This window comes from Bemisia tabaci, chromosome 1 (assembly GCF_918797505.1).
Source record: "Bemisia tabaci chromosome 1, PGI_BMITA_v3".
Lineage (NCBI taxonomy): Eukaryota > Metazoa > Arthropoda > Insecta > Hemiptera > Aleyrodidae > Bemisia > Bemisia tabaci.
In genome coordinates, this window is record NC_092793.1 from 37,021,764 (window position 1) to 37,043,328 (window position 21,565).

Below are 21,565 nucleotides of genomic sequence, written 5' to 3' on the forward strand. Positions count from 1 at the left end.
CATAGTTTCTGTTCAGCATATATTCTGTTCAAGTATTTACACACACGTAGAATCTAATTTTCACGTCGAGGAGTCGACATATTTTGATTTTTTCAATTTTATATGGAAAATTGATGGTTTTTTAGGATTGAAATTAATATTGTTTCATGAAAAATAAATGCACCCAAAATGACTTTAGCATATTGATTTTCACACATTTGCACTCACGAAATTGGTTGGTAAATTCAACGAGTGGGTGCATCGACCTGGTATATCAAGTTTCTGCAATTTTTTACGGCAAATCAGTAGATTTTCGGGATGTAGACGGCTTACTTTCAATTCATGAATGAATGAAGTAACGACATGGTTGAACTTCTTTGCATGGAAAGACGTTTAAAATAACAAAATCAAGACGTATTTAATGCAATTGCATTTATATCGAGTCAATTTCTTTTCAATAATATAAAGGGATTTATACTACCGGTGATTTGGGTATTTCAGCCCCAAAATACCTTTAAATCGCCTTTATCTTTTAGGAGTTCGACAGAATTTTTCCTTTCTTCGCTTAAATTATTCCGTAGCACTTTTCTTCAAGAATCTGATAAGATTTTGCTTGAGGCAGATCAAAAAACTTAAAGTAGATCGAATAGCTTTCTACATTCACAATACACGGTCTCGTCAAAGTGCGTCGTTGAAGTGTTGGATCGTATGAATTCTCTTGCTGTGCTACTTGCCTATTTTGAAATCTTTGTAAATGAGAACTAGAGGGGTTGATATGTGCGAGTTAATGACGCGCCTTATCAACACATTGTGTTGGAGTTCACTGCTTGTTTTTCTTTTTTCTCGCTTTAACTTTCAATTAACCCAGTGCCCAAATTTGCCCACCGCCAAAATTTGCCGCCCCTCAAAATTTGCCGCTATGGGCATGTGCCCCAGTGCCCTATGGGTAAATCCGGCCCTGAGTTAAGCGTGGCATATCTGTTTTTCGCTGAGTCGGTAAACTCAAGTCCACTCCTTTGCTCAAATCATTGCTTTGTCACCTAAAGCAGATCTTTGGTGTTATTTTTATTTTTTTTTTTTTGGGGGGGGGGGGGGAGCTGTCTTGTTGCTAAGTATCTAGAGTGTGCGAATATTTCATTTTGATCGATCATTAGTATTTGCTCTAACGATACCGCTAGCCATACGTGAAAAGGGTCTAAACATTATGTTTTAGTGCTTCGACAGCTGACTGCTCATTGTACTTAAAAAATTGATGGAGCTTTGATTCGATTAATTTTTGATTGAAGTAACAAATCATTCCTTTGTTAGGTACTCGCGAAATTATTCCCTACACTCTCAAAAGTTTTAGGCAATAATTATTTCTATAAACTTTTTTATGGCGCCTATGATAAGATTTGCGAGTGAAAGTGCCTCCTCCTTATCGTAGCCAAAATACAAATAAAATACAAATCAAGATAGGGCAAAAACAAGCAGTAACTCCAGCGGACTGCCGCTGGAGAGCGGCTCTGGGCCGCTCATATCCAAGACATGTATAAACTACTAGCCGTGTTCAGCTGTGCGAGCTGTGCGTGCTGTGCTGTGCTGGACCCCCAGTTCCTCGCTTCGCGATGAACTTGCGACTCGTTCCGCGAGCCGCCCCTCATAGCTATTAACTTTTAAAGAACGAATTTACTTTTTTTAACGAAGTATGGTGAATAGTGGCGAATATGTTATCTTTGTCCTCATGCACAATCAGCAGACTTAGCATTTTAAGCCACGGCCGCCATCTTGGATTTTGAAATTTTGAAAATCTGACCAAAAATTCGAGTTTTCGTTGAAAAATATCTCCGGATACCGAGTTTCACGAAAATTGAGCGAACAGGAGCAGACTTAGCATTTTAGGCCACGGCCGCCATTTTGGATTTTGAAATTTTGAAAATCTGACCAAAAATTCGAGTTTTCGTTGAAAAATACCCCCGGATATCGAGTTTCACGAAAATCGATCAAACAGGAGCCGACTTAGCATTTTAGGCCACGGCCGCCATCTTGGATTTTGAGTTTCGAAAATCGGACCGAAAATTCGAATTTCCCGTTGGAAAATATCGCCGGATACGGAATCTCACGAAAATCGAGCGAATAGGAGCCGACTTAGCATTTTAGGCCATGGCCGCCATCTTGGATTTTGAAATTTTGAAAATCTGACCAAAAAATCGAATTTACCGTTGATAAATACCTCCGCATACCAAGTTTAACGAAAATCGAGTGAACAGGACCCGACTTAGCATTTTAGGCATTAATATACAACAACGCTGTTAGGGACGAATCCGTCCATGAAGTAGTGCGACTAGGAGGCTTCAACCACGGCATTCTTCCAAAAAAGCGCGAAAACTTGTCGTTTTCAAAATTCAGATTTTAAACGTTAAGTACATTTTTTTCAATACGAGATTAAAGCACAGACCAGTTTTGAATTATCGACAGTATCACCGTGATTCCAAAAATACACTATACAATATATCGTTCGCTCACAAGAAAAAACAATGAATTGCTTCACGAAGCTAAAATTTAAGAGTAAAGTCATTTCACGAGGGCGACCCAAACTGCCAGCAAGACAACTTTGTTCCTTTAATCGCACCGTTGCCGACCGACAATCTGTGGAAAATCCCCCCGAAAAACGAAAACGAAAGAAAACACCTGCAAATGAAACTAAAGGCCCCACCACCCGAAAAAAGAAGCGTTCTTGATGATTCTTTTGACAGAGTAGTACATTTCAGTATTATAATGATTCATTTGACAGTGAAGTAATTTTCAGTATTATGATTATTTATTTGCGTATCGCTACCCCTTCACACCGAAAAACAATGAATTAAAAATAAATCATGGCAAGGTCCACAGCCGAAAATGGCGACGATTCCCATCTACCAACGCGCGCTCTAACCAATGATGGTAGATGTACCATTGGTAACATTCACTGCAGAGACCGACCGGGAGCTCTAGGTGCTAGCACCAGAGCCGCTAATACGTATCCAAATATGTATTAAGCTTCTATTAAATACTGAAAAATACGTATAAAATACAGTATCCAAATCCTAATATACACTTCGAAGGGTTTTACCTTTTCACTTTTTCATTCATTTCACCTTTTATTCCAGTCCGGCGTTGCCAGATTGTGCGATAATGTGAATATTTTACACGGATTTGAAACGGAAAAAGTACAGGAAAAGCAGCATATCTGACAACAGTAGAGTCTGGAAAGGACGAGAGGCTTCCCTCCTGGGAAACCCCCTGGTTTATCCAGAAATGTCATTATAACACATTGGTTCTGTTCGAGGCATCAAATGTATTCTAGGGAAAGCTACTTTAAAATGATAATTGTTAATGGACACAGATGCCACAAAAAAGAAAAAGTGAAAAAATGAAAAGAAAAAAAGACGAGAATAAAACTCGAACAGTTCTGGTTTTCTAATTTCTCACCTTCAGTTCATATATTTCAGACACTTTTTAGTAGATATTCATTGTTTTCTCTTTCAAGCAGGTATTTTACTTTACGTAAGTCAGTGTAGTGTTTGACCCCCTCCCCAGCATCTTCTTTAGTGAGGCGCCTCTTTACCCCCTCCCCTCCCCCATCGAATACCTCATTTGATTTGACTCTCTGGACAATATTAATTTCCTGCGGGAGGGGGGGGGGGTAGATGTCAGGGGGGGGTGTCATTGTGAGGGGGTTTGGACATTTCATTACTGGGGGGTCGTCCATCGATGCAACCGATGCCAGTGGGGATGACTTAACCTCAAACAAATGTAAACAGTAGAGTAAAAGCCAGAGACAAGAGACCCTCCACCAGTAACTTGGCTATGGTGGAAGCTTTTACTTTCGGGACTTCAGCATTCTACTGTTGACTTACCTACATGGTTGATGTTCAACAACGTGTTGGCAGTTTCGTTTTGCAAACAAGCCGAAAATGGCCGACGTTTGGGAAAGTTGTTTGGCTTATGACGTCATCCGAAGCTCATCATCGACCATGTAGGTAAGTCAACAGCCGAAAATATGGTGATGACTGTTGCTCGCTCATAATTTTCCATAAGGAATTGTTGAAACCCCGAAAGTAAAAGCTTCCACCTGTCGCTAGGAGGCCAGTGGAGGGTCTCTTGTCTCTGGTAAAAGCATAGAGTACTATCGCCGAATTTAGTTTCACGCAGAGTCTCTGGTGACTATTTAGCGACGGCGCGGCGCGGCGCGTTGCCTGATAACGCTCTCATGAAGACGCACTTGTTCCTCTGTGAGCGCGTAGTCACTAACACAGACGCACATGAAACACACACAGATATTTTCGCTCATTGACCGTGAGAATTCACGTTTTTGGCTCTTTGGAATGTAAACAAAGATTCGTAATGACGTATCGCGCATCGATTCCAATTCTCACTTGCCTCTTGTTCTTGTGACTAGAGCAAGGAAGAAAGGACCTCATTCCAAATTGTCCGTTTCAACCTTGGCCTGATCTTCGAAATATTTTCAAAGTTGATAGAGGATCTCCTCCCGAGTCTAAAACACTGACGCTTTTATAAATCGGACGATCACGGAGGGAGGGGGAGGGGAGTCAAAGTAAAAAAATTAAACTCGCATATCTCGCTAACGCTTTGTCGTAGAAAGATGATATTGGTCTACAAATGTAGAGAAAACCACCAGCTTTCAGGCGATAATTACAAAATTGGTCCATTTTGGAAATTTCATCCATTGTTGCCACGTTGCCGAAGTTAAAATGTTCAGTTTTTCACCTTTAATTTAGACTTGTCGACTAGAAATACACGGAATAGTCACCTTCCTTGCCTTGTTCGGTGTATTTTTTTTCAAAAATGCACCCTTCCGCCTTTCGAATTTAGCCACCATCTTGAATTTCGGGCACTCCCTATAAGCAGGGGGACTGTTTTGACTTGAGACATGAAATTTACAACCAAAATTTCATAAGAATTGATACACCTCACTCTCATTTTTTACGTAAAAATCGAAAAAATTCACCCTCCTGTTTTTCAAATTTAGCCGCCATCTTGGATTTAGAGCACCCCCTTTGACCGGGGAGCTGTTTTGACATCATTAATGAAATGCACGACCAAAATTACATAGGAAACGACACCTCACTTGCCCAATCACGTAAAAATTGAAAAATGACCCTCTTTCATTTCAAATTTGGCCGCCATCTTGGATTTCCGGGGTCGGACCGTGGTAAACTTTTTGTATGTTGTTCAGGAGGACCTACTGATGACGTTTACACAGGAATAAATTGTTATGCAATTTGTTCCGGGTCAAACCGTATTTCTCCCTGACTAATAGTACAATAGAGTCGCAAAGTACCGGATCGCCGTTGAAGTCACTTTTCGAGGCTGTTTTGTCCAGTTCTCCGGAGACTAGTGTGCGGCGACTAGCGACGACGCATAGGTACGCAGAGACTGCCCGACTCGGCTCCGTTCGTCGGCTAGGTCCACACACATTGAACCAGCCAAGTAGGCCGGTAATAAGTCTGAAATTGAGTCCGTATATGAATATTATCCGGGGGTAACATACATTAATGGATTCATTATGGCTTTGAATATCTAATCATAGCAAAATTTGCAAAAATTAATATAGATGGAATTAATAAAAGTCGAAAAAACACAAGCAGTGTTGTTGATTTCTCCATAAGCCACCGTGTTAGAAATGCCGGTTTGGTTCACACTTTGTATAAGTCAGAAATTAAATCCCTGTATGAATAAAATCCAGGAGTAACATACATGAATGGATTCATTATGGCTTTGACCATCTATTTATAGCAAAATTTACACAAATTAATATCGATTGACTTAAAAAATGTCGAAAAAACACAAGCAGTCGTTGCTTTTTCCGTAAGCCGCCGTGACAAGAAATGCTTGTCGGTTCACACTTGGTTTAAGTCTCAATTTACTTCCCTTTTGGAATATTATTCAAGAGTATGATACATTAATGGATTCACTATGGCTTTAACTACCCGTTTGCAGCAAAATTTGTAAAAATTAATGATGATTGAATTAAAAATGTCGAAAAAGCACAAGTAGTTCTAGATTTCTCCATAAGCCACAATGATGATAAGTGCCGTCGGGTTCACACTTGGTTCACACTTTTCGGAGCACAAGCGGCTCGGAAAGGCCCGTTAATGGATTGACTTCATCGGCGCTCCAGTACATTGCGACTCTATTGTACTCTATGAGTAAAAGTAGAGAAAATGTAAAATTATAGATAATCAACACGACACATTCTCTCATCACATCCGATTGTTTACATTTGTTTCGAGTTAAGTCATCCCCACTGGCATTGGTTGCATCGATGAAAGCCCCCCCCCCCCCCCGGCAATTAAATCCCCCTCCCCCGAAATCGGCTCCCTAGGAAATTAATATTGTCCAGAGAATCATTCCATACTTGATAGGTATAAGGACTCAATATTTGGGGGTGCCTCTGAATATAAAAAAGAAAGGGGACCCTTCTTAGAATCCCACCCCACCTATAATAGTTACCCGACCTATGGCGTCAATTCTTTCGTTCACGATAACTATCGTTAGATTTACGTTAGCTTCTTCAAATTTTGCAATTTTGTCCGTTTTGGTCTTATGAAGAACTGTATAGATTTTCGGTTAAATCGGATTTATCCCATCCCATCCCATCCCACCTATAATAGTTACCCGACCTATGGCGTCAATTCTTTCGTTCACGATAACTATCGTTAGACTTACGTAAGCTTCTTCAAATTTTGCAATTTTGTACATTTTGGTCTTATGAAGAACTGTATAGATTTTCGGTTAAATCGGATTTACCGTTTACTTATAAACGGTAATTAACGTAAGTGCCCTACTTACGCTGTTTTCCACTAAACTGTTTTTATGAAAGTTCCATTCCTTGGTTTCCTTGGTAACCTTTGCTTGCTATCAGCTGATGTTTTATTTCCATTTCCAGGCCAAGCCAGCGGATTTTATACTATTTTTTTTTTTTTTTTTTTTTTTTTTTTTTTTTTTTTTTTTTTTTTTTTTTTTTTTTAAATAAATCATAGCTAGGTTAGTTCTTGCCAGCATTTATTCTACCTCCCCCTTCCAGCTCATTTTTCTAACTCCTGCAGCCCCCCCCCCCCCCACTCATTTTATTTATATTCATTTTCCTCTCATTCTGCCTTGCCTGCGCGAAGTGTTGGTCCTCAGGATCGCTTTTGCGCGGGGGAAAGCGTTTGAGTATGAGCAGGAGCACATGTGATGGGAAGAGCTGGGAAGGGATCCGTGCCTGGCCACCTCGGCTGCGCGGCTGCAGGTCGCATTGGGAAGACGCAAACCTAGAGTTTGCTATAGCCATATTTTTGCCTCTTAGGAGTTTTCTTAGCATTATTTTTTGCGTGCCCGGGTTTTTCCTCCCACGCATTGCTGAGCTGGCTGGAGGGTTATTTTTGATAGCCCAGAGCCCGAGGCACGACAGTCAATATGGCAACCTTGAGCGGCAAGAGAATATATTAGACTACTTATTGGTGAATTTGCATGAGACTTGGTTCCAGGAGGCATTTCGACATGAGAAAGACGAATCTTTCATTGGATTTTTGAAATTCTGAATAACTTCAAAATGGCGAGGAAAATGGTGGAAACTTGGTATTACGGACGTTTACGGGTGGATTCGCATGCTGCCATTTTGAAAGTATTTGACATTTCAGGAATGCAATGCGGAGGAGTCATTTTTTGTCGAACCAAAAACCAACAGGGCCGAGAGTTTCGTACGCATCCCACCGTAAACGTCCGTAATACCAAATTTCCGCCATTTTCCAGATGAAAAAGGATTGATAAGCATAAAACTGCATTTATCCCGTCTTATCTAAGTTCATCTTAATTCGTTTTCCAAGAACGTTTTTAAAAAATAGCATTTCATCAAACTAGAGAAGATTAAATTAACGTCATTTCATTTCGCCTTCAATTTCAGTGTAGGCAACAGGAGCTTCCGCGTGGTCGAATAGCGGTATCGTCGTGAAATGGCACGCTCACTCAGGCAAAACAAGCGCCCATATGGTCGAACAGTGGTACATCATCCCCGAAACAATATCGGCTTAATGCTCCCCGTTATTAAATTAATAAATTTTTGTAAAGCATCTAGACCTGTGACTTCAGTCACGGGCTTTCCGCTAGTTCGTCTGTAATCAGCGCTCAACGCCGGTTCCGATTGACATATTCTGAAAAATGGACGCTTAGCACCAATTAGGTATAGCCTACGTCAAGTTTGCTTCACTCTTCTTTCTGATCCTTAATTAGGTAAATATCAAGGAGGCCTTGATCCCCTTCTCATATCACCATTTCTCCAAAAAGGGATATAATTACTCATGCAATCAGAGAGAATGAAAGAAAAACATCAGAGAAATTTGTATGCAATGAATCCATAAGAAAAAAACACAAGTGGGCTCACAGCGATTCGGAACTCGAACTGACTGTTGTCGAACAGTTTTCAGACGGCTATGCCACCGATAATCTTCTCAAGAAGTAAAGATGAACTTTTGCTGTTTCAGTGAGTCAAATCGTGGAAGGAGATCCACGGTTGCTCCTTTCCTCCACCTGATGGGACGACGTCCCAGCCAAATATGTTTTTGACGAAATGATCGATCCCCATCATTGCTTTATCCCCACATTTATTAATGTTCAAACAATGGGACCCTCTGGTAACAAGTTTCTGTGACAAAATCATTTTTGTCATGGGAGTTTCCAAAATGTATAGACACATTATAGTGACCAAATGTCCAACTACTTAGAAAAAGGGTTCTCGGAGCGAACCGAATGTCAAAGCGAGTGACTGGGGGTCCAGGGGGTGCAGCAAACTTGCTCTTTTTGCTGTATTTTATTATGTATCAGGTACGTATCTAGATACGAATTTAATATACAGGGTGAGCCAAAAGTCCCTTCCACCCTCTCTAACTTTTTACCTAATTGAGGTAAAGATTTGAAACTTGGGGGATATTCCTAGGTCAAAGGGAGCTACTTTTTGGCCCCCCTAAAATTTTCAGGGGGGCCCCCCTTGGGGGGGGGGGCAACGGCTTCAAAAAACCCGAAATTTCCCAAATGGCCGCCGGTTAAAGTTCAAAATGACCAAAAATTGATTTTTTTAGAAATCTAAGTTCAAATTTGTTTATCTTATGCCAAAATACTCTCAAATTCCAAGTTTTAGGCAAATCCATCAGCAAAAAACCGAGGTGACAATTTTCGGCCATTTTAAACTTTAACCGGCGGCCTTTTGGAAATTTCGGTTTTTTTTTTAAAATCTAACGTCAAATTCGTTTTTCTCGCATCAAAATACCCCTACATACCGATTTTCGCGCAAACCCATCGACAAATAACCGGTGTGAATTTTCGGGAATTTTGAACTTTAACCGGCCGCCATTTTGAAACGGTTTGAGATATTGACTTCGGGTATGCGCGAAAAGTTTTCTTTTTCTATGCTCTTTCGAACGAGCTATCACAAAGGGGGTCTTCCCATTTGAAAATTAAAAGTTGGGGGCCGTTGCCCCCCCCCTGGGGGGGCCCCCCTGAAAATTTTTTGGGGCCAAAAAGTAGCTCCCGTTGACCTAGGAATATCCCCCAAGTTTCAAATCTTTACCTCAATTAGGTAAAAAGTTAGAGGGGGTGGAAGGGACTTTTGGATCACCTTGTATGTATCGAGAAATGTATTTGATATGTACCTAGACCCAAGTAGCAGTGATCGCGATAAATATCGATTCTATCGGTTGGGTATCGTGATTATATCGGTGGCAATATATCGAAATATTATCCCATCAAAAATCGCGATATATGGCGATTTAATCGCTACAAATGGCAATTTTTTGTTCGATACAATCGTGATAAATTTTTATCGATACAATCGAGATTAAATCGCCATTTATCGCGATTTTTATTTCGAAAATATCGCAATAAATTGTCGGGCGATGAAAACGCGATTTTATCGCGATAAGATCGAAGATAATCACTCAGATGTTGATGATCCATGGCGATTTTATCGCCGATAAAATCGCAATATATAGCGATTATTCCGTCGAGAAATGCTATACTTGGGGATATACTTAATTTGATATGTCTGCCTGGGTGTAAGTTTAGGTATATTCATATTCACTGTTAGGTGCATTTCAAGCAGTGCATTGTTCGTACACATTAATATATCAATGAATCTTGATGACTATTCTGTATTGCCATTATGCAGAGAAAATAGATTCATCATTAATTTTCCCAGTATCCTACTCCTCGCGCTATTTCAGCAAGTTTATTGGAACTTTTGTCCACCTTTAATGGGTAGAGCTGTGACCAGGCGGTGCAGTGTGTAATGGGGTTCGTAATTTAACCCCTTTTAGGCCTTGTCTCCACGGGCCGTTTCACGAGATTTGTCCTAGGGAAAAATCCCACTTACAAAGTTGGGAAAAATATTGTGTTAATCAATATGTTTCCCAGTAGGTACTAAGTTAAGTATGGTCCTTTTACCCCTAGGACCCACTGAGAGAGGAAGAAGAATTGTAAACGAATTGTGCGATATTTTGTTGATTACTCCATTGACCTTGTTTGTTTCGTTAAAATAATGTGTCTAATTGTCAATTAAGTGCAATTATCATTTTAATCCTGGTTAAATACTCGACTTTAACTAAGTTATCGTCCCGCGCAAACTAGTCGCAGGACCGTATGAGCCTCGTTCCGTGGAAACGGTAACTGGGAAAAATCCCAGAAATTTCACTCCTGCGATTCAAACTTGGGTAGGGGTGTTCAAACGAATTCTTGCCGGAACTCTTTCGATATCGTCTCTTATTGAAACTGGCGGCAGTACCGACAGTGGCGATGATATCGACAACAGCCGGCCTTATCGGATTTTTGAGAGCTCGCACTCAATGCATTGTTGCCCCTTGTGTCGGTTTATCAGATTGCCTGGCGCGGCGGCGCATGAAATAGATGTACACATGGGCCATGTGACATGGCAACAGCTTATTTTCGCCAGCTCCGAAAACTCTAATCGCTATCGGCAAGATGAGCGCTCTTATCGTAACTTTTTCTTGACGGTAAAGTTACGGTAGCTTACCGACAACCGATAGAACAGCCCTAAACTTGGGACAAATCCCATGATAACGTCCCGTAGAGACAAGGCCTCTAACAAAAGCCAAAAGTGGCTACGTTATTCGATGTAATATCGAACCTCCGTTTAAGTGTAAACAAACGCAGAAACTTATTCCTAATTCGTGCCCTTGGCGCCATGGTAGTAAAATGCATTCAAGTGTTTCTCACAATCAAAATTTCTCGTGTTCAATGAGTCTTAATAGATTTATGACCGGTCAATAACTAAATTTTAATATATTCATACAATGAGTCAGTTAAGCTCGGGAGGGATTTGCCTGTAAATAGTCGGATCTTACAGTTTTCGGTACGAGAAGATAAACGATGCGCATGTTAAAATTTCACTAAAAATTGTCTCCTCGGAGATATAATGCTTCCTTTTTAGGGGTCCTCGAAAACGTGTTTGAACCGACCGCCGTGAATCTCCGCATCTCCGCGTCATAAACGGGAAGATGGCGGCGACGAAATTAACCTGCTTACTGCCGCCACGCCGCCGTTGTTGACATCACGATTTCTCGTTTGAGGTTAAGTAAGTTCTGTGTGAATGTTTCATATCCTACATAGGTACACCTGTATCGCATTCTGATTGAAAAGCTTAGAGAATTAAGAACAACGGATATGAATCTCAAACAAAGTAACCGACATAACCTCCAATTGACCAACAAAAACATACCGCCAACGCGTCGCCGCCGTGTATTCTTCCACTACGCATTCTGCCGCGCCATATTGATCGTGACGTGTACATGCGGAACCTACGAGCGCGCAGTTCAAACGCCGTTTTAGGCCACCCTAATTTTTGGCACTTTCGAATAAACTTTTCTCCCGTTTGCAGTCATCAAAAAAATTTAGGAAAAAAACTGTAAGCTTCGGTCACTTACTACTTTCGAATGACACAATAAAAAAAATGACTTAACTGACTCATTAACTCATGAAGAATTCGCATACGTCAGGCTATGTTAGTATATTTTGGGTTGAACCTAGAGTTAGATATTATATCGAATGACGTAGTCACTACATCAGTCTATTATGGCTTGGAACTTACAAAGACCCTCGATCCTAGATGAAGCCTTCCGGGTCATTCCATTGTAACGGGTGTGACAACAATTTAACTTTAAACACGAATTTGAATTCTTTCTTGGGGTTTAATTAAAAAATCATCTGCAGTAGCAGAGAGAACTTTTTTTAAAGATCATTTCAGTTTATCAGAAATTGTTTTTACTTTGTTCCATTCCTCAGAAAAAATTAAAAGGCATGCGTAACGGGTGTGACCGATTTTGGAAGTGAGTTTTTCCTCAGTGAGTGTAAAGTGGAAACTCAGCGAATTTTATGAATGTAAAAATCTGATTAAATTATATGATGAAGCCAAGGGTTTTTGCTTCAACTGCCGATGATCCGTTTTCGATTATCTGTTTTTCTTTCCCTGAAAAATGGGAAAGTTTGCGTAACGGGTGTGACGTAACGGGTGTGACAGATTGTCTGTCTGAGGTCCATCATTTCTGAGAGAGTTTATAAGTTAAAAAACTTACTTTTCTTCTCATACTCTTATTGTAGGCAATCCTAAGCAGTAAATCAATCAACAGTTTGCCGCATTTTAATGAAGAACATGCCAAAACTACATTTTTCTACAAGGTGGCCCAGACCTACCGTTTGCGTCACGGGTGTGACGTAACGGGTGTGACAAATTGTCTCTCTGAGGTCCATCATTTCTGAGACAGTTTAAAAGTTAAAAAACTTACTTTTCTTCTCATACTCTTATTGTAGGCAATCCTAAGCAGTAAATCAATCAGCAATATGACGCATTTTAATGTAGAACATGCCAAAACTACATTTTTCTACAGGGTGGCCCAGACCTACCGTCCCAGGGCTTTTCTTCGGGTAACCCAGGATTCGCCTTTCGTCCCCGCGGTCCTGGACCTCGCATGGCTCAAATTAACCAAATAAAAAACCCTGGCACGGTATGTCTGGGCCTATAATAAAGTGAAAATATTTCAATCAAATCGGAGAGAGTTCAACGAGTTCTATTTGAAGTCCTTTTGAGATAAGGTGTATTCACTTTAAATACTGAAATATGGCAAAAAAGTTGGCTATCTCTCTCTTATTAGATGTATACATAACCTCTAATTATGCATATGAGTGTATTTTTTGTGATAACCATAGAGAAAATGGTGAGAAGTGAGGCAACATCTGCATAATAGAAGCCTCTTCTCATTGGTCACACCCGTAACGTGTCACACCCGTTACGCATTTTTGCCCATCAATTGTTGAAATAAAAATTTGGAAAAAATATTCCAAAGCTGTACTTGACTTGAAGACGTACGGGAAAAATTGGCATCTCAAAATGACATGAATTAAAATAGTTACATTAAAAAACCCATGTTTTGCGTAACGGGTGTGACAGTTGGTACACTAAGTTTTAAAAGTTACATATAATATACAGTAATTACTTTTAAAAATTGAAACTTTGCAGAAGCACATTGAATCAGTTTCTTGACAACTACCCAAGTAGCATTTTGCAACGAAAAAATTGCAATTTAAATGAAATAAAATTTCCAGATGATTTCAACTTTCTTGCAAGAAAATTGCAATTATTTTACAACATCTGACCCCCTCATTGTAAAAAAGTTGCAATTTTTTTTTTTTTGCAAAGAAATTTAAATATTGACGACCTTTAAATTTCAACCCCTAAATTTTCCGGGGAAATTATAATAATTCGGACCCATGCTTACCTAATGTCCTACGACGTTTAGCAGCATAAAATACCGGACGCCCTTGAGTGGGCTTGAACCCGACCCGCGAATGTCATAGCGGAGCACTCTTCCACTGAGCTACAGGGAGCTGATGATGAGCTGGGTTGAAATCACGCCTGTTAAGGCTGTTATCGCATGCATTGCGTCAGTGCGTGGCTCAACATTCATCATAGATTTGATTAACGCCGTTTTTCTCAGGCTTCTTTCTTTTGCCTATTATTTATTTTTTTTTCGTGTTATTTATTTTTTTTCATATTTTTTTTGTCTGATTTTTTTTTCGATATCACGTAATAGGTACTCACACTAAATTTACACCGGTGTAAATTACACCACATACTAACTTGAGAACTTAAAAATATTTTCAAAAAATATTTTTAAAATATTTTCAAAACTTTCTTAAGGAATATTTTTAACATGCATGTTTACAGGCAATATTTTTGAATTATTTTAAAAATATTTTTTGTAAACATTTTCAAAATATTCCTTTAAAATGTTTTAAAAATATTTTGAAAATATCTTTATTACAATATTGCCATGAAAATATTTTGATAAAGGTGACAATATTTTCAAAATATGTTGGGCTATATGGGTTAGGTGAGACATTTAAGTCGAAAAAACTTTGAAACAACTAGAGAATTGGATGCCAGGCACATGGCGTGAATTTGTTACAACATGATTGCACCGAAATTGCAGTCTTTATAGTACCTTGAAAAAGAAGGTTAGGCAACAAGCATAATCTACATTTCTTGCAAACTTATTGCAATAAAATTGCAACTTTTTAAGCGCCTTCAAATGAACGTATAGGCAACAAGCAAAAATTGCAATCAACTCACAATCCATTGCAATGAAATTGCAATCCATGCTACTTGGGTACAAGCATAACCTGAAACTTGGTTTTGGCGGTAACACCAGAAAACATTGCTATCAAACTGTCACTCTTTTTACAGTAGGATGAAGTTAAGCAACAGGGTTACAAAACACGTAAAAATTGCGAGAAAAAAACAAAACGGTGGTAAACCACATATATTTCCAAAAACTAGGAGTATTAAGGAGTCCAAAAATAAATATCGTTGGGTCATTTGGAGGGGGAAAAAAAAATACCCCCCGGACTACCTAGGCGTGGAATGACCCTTCCCAAAAAAGAATTCAACGGTTCAGGACCCCAATTTTTCATTAAAGTCTCTATTTCCATATGAAACTATGCTTAACACAAAAATTATAATGCTCTCCTTTGTTCAAGACGTACAAATTCCTTAAAAACCTTATAAATAGGGGCAAAAATCATTAACTTGGAATCTCCCCCAAGAAAGAGACGGTAGAGAACCCTGGTGGAAAAAACAGGAACTACACTTGAGATACATAGAAAATACGATTGTATACGAGTATTAAATACATGTATTTTATACGTATTAAAGTCTGTATTTGGATACAAGTATTTCATTGGTACTGTATAAATTACATATTAAATTCGTATTCAATACGGTATTACACGATACCGTACTTACTTACTTACCTGTTATATTAGTATTTTGGCTACTGGGGTCAGAATTTTGTAATAGAGATAGAACCCTCATGGCGATATGAATGTGAGTGGGAAAGAAAAATGAAATTAATTAGAGGATTCCAGAAAGAATCACTTTAAGACTTTAAGTACCTTCAGGAAAAGTGAGCAATGTATTTTTAGAGTAGTATTGAATTGAATAAGTCAATTCTGCCAACGATCCATCTTTTTTTTCTACAAATTTCTTCCATACCTACTGACGATATTTTCATTGCCACTTTTCCCACCTAAAAAATTATTTGATACATAGTTCATACCCATACGCCCCTTAAGGTAATTTTTCTAGGTGAAAGAGGTTCTTAATTTTGATACCACTAATGACTTTCAATGAATCAACAATAATTCTGGTATTTTTGTGTTTTGCAGGAACCGATTCCGCCTTTCGAATATCCTGATGCCCCTGTTCAACAGAGCCCAGCATATCAGCAATTAAGGACTCAGGAAGTGTATCCCTCTTGTACCAAGCGGGTACTGTTGACCTTTCAAACCGAAGTGTGGACCTCAGCTCTTTCACAATGTGCCAATGTTTTCTTAATTTTCAATCTTATGGAGATTAGAAGTTGAAAACATATACTAACCGTAGATAATCGATTGCGAATCAGTAAATCCAAAAAAATTAGGAGGTAACTGTGTCTCAGAGATACCGAGATAGTTATAAAATGCATTTTTAAAAACTGGATCATCGAAAGTATAGTCAAATGGAGGCGTTAAACGGCAGATTTATGATATCAAGAAAAATACGATCAAATACCTAAGCTGAATAATTACATAGTAACTGAATTTTGATGCAGATCTGTGGTGCAAAACATAGCCTCATACCTGAAAAGTTTTACTCTCAATAACGATACACTTAATTTTTTCAAATAATGCCATACTTAGGTAGGTAAGTCTTTTATTCATAGCCCTGAGCGAGCACCCCCCCCCCCCCCCCCTTTAAGGAGAATTCATCCAAGACATTCTTATGAAAAATGCACCTACCTAACAATTAAAATTATTTTACTAGGTGCCCCCGGTAGATCCTGATTATTTTGTAACGCAGCAATGAAAACTCTGCTCTGAGGTATGAGGAAAAAGGAGGTACGGACTAGAGGCCTCAATGTTGTATCGTTCACCGCAAAGAGCATCAAAACATTTTGTTCGGCAGCATTGTAACGTTTAAGGAAAAAAAAAAAAAAAAAAAAAAAAAAAAAAAAACTTGGGGAGTTCAAGGAGAACGCTCTTTAAGATTTCCAGCGCTGTTGCTAGTGCCAGTCGGAAGATAGACTCACTTTCAACGCTCAAAGCAATGAAAGTTATGGTTTGAGACTTTGATCCAATGTCTACAAGAGTAGGTATTTGGAAAAATTCACCATCGGAAACTGAAAGATTGATATTTTCAGCCAGACGGTGTTTTTTCGATACTTACACTAAATTTTCTAACTTCAGGCAAGTTATTTTCTGCGGCGTTAAAATGTGAAGAAATTCCTGGGTATTGTGGTTCGCAAAAGCATACCTATCATCATTCCTGTGCTACGTAAAAAGTGCATAGCGACGGTGAAACTAGACCACGTATCGCTCAGTTTGCAACGTTGCTATTATGTTTCATAAATGAATAAACTCATTTGCAATTACACCCTGTATTTATTCATACCTATTGAACCTTTTACAATATTGTAGAAAACACCATTCCCGGTGGCAGCTGATCACAAAAGTTAGGCCCTCTTCAGAAGAGGCTCTTCTCCGCGCAAGCACAAATCTCCTTTCAGGTTTGGCATCACCAACCTGACTTCACTAAGTATAGTGCTAGAATTCACTATTACACCTACTCCTTTTTTCTTCCTCTTCTTCAAACAATATAAACTTACAAGTCGGCTCAACTTCTTAACTTCGTTACCTAATTCTTAAGATAATTATGAGGTTTTCTAAACTTTTGCTCTTCCATAATTATTCTGCCTCGCATTAAACCTGCACCCCACGAGCAATTGAACTGAAAAAAAAAGATTGCCAATTCACCGATCCAAGGTGTACCAAAATTAGCTGCTCTTCCTAAAGCATTTTTATCCGTGCACGGTGTTCGATCAACTGAACGATTCGCAAGAATCGCTACACCGATTTGCTACATCAGCTCATGTACCTACGTTTACTTAATCTTGCATCGAGTGACTTGGAAGTGTAACTGCATTTTTTGGTAAACGTGCATGCTTTATGAACAGTAATCTTAGCTCAATGACGAGGCTGAAATAGCAAATTCATCGAAGATTTCATTAAATTTCCCGAGGATTTTCAATGACTTTTCTAATTGGTTATAATGAAAGGACCAATGAGGAAGCAAATCGACACAAACTTGTACAAAAAATGAACTTTTGGGCGTATTCTTCGACATTCCGTTCGCGATAATTAAGCAATGAAAAGAGCTGTTTTGGAGAGACAGAAAGATCGAGGTACAAGTCACTTCACTTCGAGTCACAGGAGCGAGATCGTAACGATAAGAAACTTGAGCGACAACTGATCACAGTGGGTCAGCACTACAACTTCGAGGGTCGTGGATCGTCACTCGTCTTTTCTAACTTTCAAAGATTCCCCATAGCTGAAATTTCCCCTAACGCGGGATTTGCCAATGAGATTACGGCTGCATAGACACCGACCGGTGCCGGCACCTTGCCGCCGCGCGTCGCGCCGGGTTTCCCTGGAGCCTGGACCGACCGGCCGGCCCCAAACGGTCAAAGCGGGCATCACGTGAACGCAGCGCGACGATCCGCGCGGTGGATCGCTCGAACGCCCTCTCCGCATGTTTGTGGGTGAACGGTTAGATATAGGTACGCCAAAACGGACGAAATTTTGGTCCTCCGGACCGTAAGTCGGCAAAATCTATAAGGATAGACTAGTCACACTTACTTTTACGACATTACTGTAGATGGGCCATTCTGAATGGCGCTACCTTCTATTTATCGGGTGAAAACAGGCCAATTGTGCTTTACTCGTGCACGATACGTCAAAAGTTTCGCACAACAGGGCAACAATTTGACAAAATCTGTAAGGAAACATGTGTTTGAACCTTTAATACAATATATTAAAAATTTAGGCCTTTTAGGCCTTCATGCGATACTAGGGGGTCAATTATGCGGCGAAATTTTGGGTACTTCATATAAGGCCCATTCGACAACTTTTTTCGAAGATACCTACGCGTTTCTCCTCTCTAAGTCGAAAAATTCGGTCCACCCTTATGTTTATCCTTCATTCAAATGTAAGTACTTGAAAAAAAGTCTATTTTCTTTAGATTATTTTCTATAAATATATATCATATATACTATACTTTACTATACTATATACAAATATAGTTTTTACAGCTTTTATCCAAATTTGTGTGCCAGTGTTCATAAACATAGATATAAATTCTTCTAAATATATATCTATATTTTCTATAGGTAGAAATAGACTATTTTCAGTAGATTTAAAGGGTGGAAAAACAGTGTTGCCAACATGCAAAACTTGCATTGAGTTCGGCCGTGCTGAGGAAAAATGCCTTATAAATATTCAGACGCGCATTCAACTTCCTGTTGTGGACCATCATGCATTTTTTCAGAAAGCTTAGAGTATTTTCCTTCGAAATTTTCAGATATTGTAAACTAACTTAGGAATTAATTTTCTTGAAAAATCGGAAGTATAATTTCCACAAGCCTCCATGAAAATTCGTATTTTATCAAAAGCAATCTGGCAACGCCTGAATGTTCATAGGGCGTTTTTCCTCTACAAGGCAGTATTGTCGGACTCAATCTCATTTCGAAGATAACTAAGAAAAATACACATACAAGAGGACGAAATTTTTTAATAGGGTTTTCCCCCTTTTTTAAGTTTTATTTGTGTGCTGCATGGAACATAATTCACAAGCTTGTAACAGTCTTTTTTTCGCGTGGAGCTTTTTCCAATCCTATGTTCAATAAAGAAACGTGAGCGGTGACTGGTGACGTGGACATTTGAGCATCGATGAAAACTCCGCTCGGCGCTCGAATCTCGGATGTCTGGTTCAGCTTGTTAGCTATTAAGTCAGTCGTGAGCTCGTGCAGCTCTGGTTGAAGACTGCTTGACAACCGTGTACTGTTAACTCCTATTGTTGTTTTCTTTCGTTATATTCCGCATTCCTGCAGCCCGCTCTTCTTTGGCTAAATTCGATTTCGGACTGGACGACTGCATATCACGTCACGCCTTTCGAATACTTGAGTTCCTGTGACAAAACATAATATTAAATTAAATGAATGAATAAGATGACAATAAAGTCACCTCTCGGTTTCACCCTCTCCTACAAGATACGCTAAAAATGAGCTTTTTAACCCCCCTCCCTTCTTTGCGGGCAGATTATTGAAATTCATAAACAAAGAAGACAAAAGGGAGTCACGTTACCTACCTCGGATAATATTAATCTTGGAAGTCAGCGATCTTGCAGTGCGTCAATGCCCTTCCCTAGTAGCAATGGCTCTTAAAAAAGTTCTACAAAAAAGTGTAAAAAACTTGTAAATAAGAGTTTGTAAATTTTAAGTAAAAAAACTCTTAAAATACTCGTTTTAGAAAACCCTTTAGGGGAATTCTTTTAAATAAAATCAAGTATTATTTTCATTAAAAGAAAACGTAAAATTTACGTTAAAATCGATAAACTATATCCTCAATTTTTACGGACTGCAACTGTTTCTTTCATACTTTTCTGCTCACCACTTTTTTTCCTTTTAAAAATTTTTACTTAAAATTATACCGAAATTAATACCTAAATTTTACTTAAAATTTACGTAAAAAATTTACTCAAAATTTTTCTTCAAATTACTGTAAAAAAGCATCAAAAAGGGTCTCCTAATACGGATATTTCAAGAGTTTTTTTTACGTAATTTTCAAGTGGTTTTGAAGTATATCTTAAGAGATCTCTTAAAATTTACGAGTTTTTTACAACTTTTCTCAACAGCCACTGCTACTAGGGTCCCTGATGTAAAGGCTTTCTACTCAAGAAGTAGGTACATACGAGGTCTGTTAGATTAGAAACCGGATTTTGGTCATAACTAGCCCACAATGCGTCCAAATTACGTTTTCTTGAGCTTTTCTGATAGCTGGAAATATACTTAAGAACGCTACGTTCACAGATTTTGTTTATTTTGATCAGTGTTTATTCTGTGTCATCTTGAATACGAGTAAGTCAGGTGCGTTTTGCGATTTTCATCATGCGATCACTGATAGAACAAAGATTAAACATTAAATTTTGTTTTAAACTCGGTATACCTTGTACCAAAACTTTTGGTATACGCTAAGTAAAGTTTACCATGATCATTTTATGAGATGTTCCCACTGTTTTGAATGAGTTAAACGATTCAAAACTGGTCAGGAGTTCGTCAAAGATGAGGAGCATGGGAATCGACCCTCAACGGCAACTGACATTTGTCACGTGGAAGAAATGCTGGCAAAAGTGCTCGAAAACGGTCGTTTCGAGCTTGTTGAACAGAGTAATATTTCTGAAGGCTCTGTACATACAATTTTGATAGAATATGTCGACACGCATCGAGTTTCAGGTACACTTGCCCCTTGATTGTTGTCCGTTGAACGAAAATCCAACCAAATGTCAATTTCCCTTTAGCTGCTTGAACGTTCTAACAGAGATCCTACGTTTTTGGATAGGATAATTTTCGGTGACAATATTTTAGTGTACGGCTACGATATGGAGACAAAACTCCAATCGTCCTTGTGGGTTGAAAAATGTAGTGCAAGACCGAAAAAAGAGAGACAAGTTCGGTGAAACATAAAAATCGCAAAACACCCTTGAGGTTGCCTTACTTCAAGCCACATACCAACGAAGCTCATAAGGATTTTTCAAACTTGTGAACGTAGCGTTCTTAAGTATATTTCCAGCTATCAGAAAAGCTCAAGAAAACGTAATTTGGACGCATTGTGGGCTAGTTATGACCAAAATCCGGTTTCTAATCTAACAGACCTCGTACTAGTTCAGGCAAATAAGTAAAAGAGCCTGCAAAAATCCCGGGTAGTAATGCTTTCATTGATTCCTACGTAATTTTTCACGCTGAATCCGAAGTTTAACTTTGCACCAAAATATTCGGACTGGAAAGTTGCCATCGGCGAAAATGGCCTTAAATCGGCCTTTTTCCGGATAATAGCTTGTAACTCGTCCAAAATTGATCCGATGACAATATTTAGTTGTCCTAAAAATAAAGCTTGTTAAATTTCCTAT

The 21,565-nt window shown here is 39.0% G+C and overlaps 3 protein-coding genes across 3 annotated transcripts in view; 1 reads left to right on the forward strand and 2 right to left on the reverse strand.

Moving 5' to 3' along the window:
- LOC109042084 (uncharacterized) overlaps nt 1-16,976 on the forward strand; it is a 45,691-nt gene extending 28,715 nt beyond the window's left edge. The window contains exon 3 of the mRNA XM_019058647.2: nt 15,733-16,976. Within this exon, the coding sequence (XP_018914192.2) occupies nt 15,733-15,799 (67 nt within the window). The 3' untranslated portion in view covers nt 15,800-16,976. The remainder of the gene's footprint in view (nt 1-15,732) is intronic.
- LOC140224623 (uncharacterized) overlaps nt 1-21,565 on the reverse strand; it is a 228,798-nt gene that overhangs the window by 107,592 nt on the left and 99,641 nt on the right. The gene's annotated exons all lie outside the window — the stretch shown is intronic.
- LOC109042083 (uncharacterized) overlaps nt 19,164-21,565 on the reverse strand; it is a 29,093-nt gene continuing 26,691 nt past the window's right edge. The window contains exon 2 of the mRNA XM_019058646.2: nt 19,164-19,567. The gene's annotated coding sequence lies outside the window, so the exon portion shown is untranslated. The remainder of the gene's footprint in view (nt 19,568-21,565) is intronic.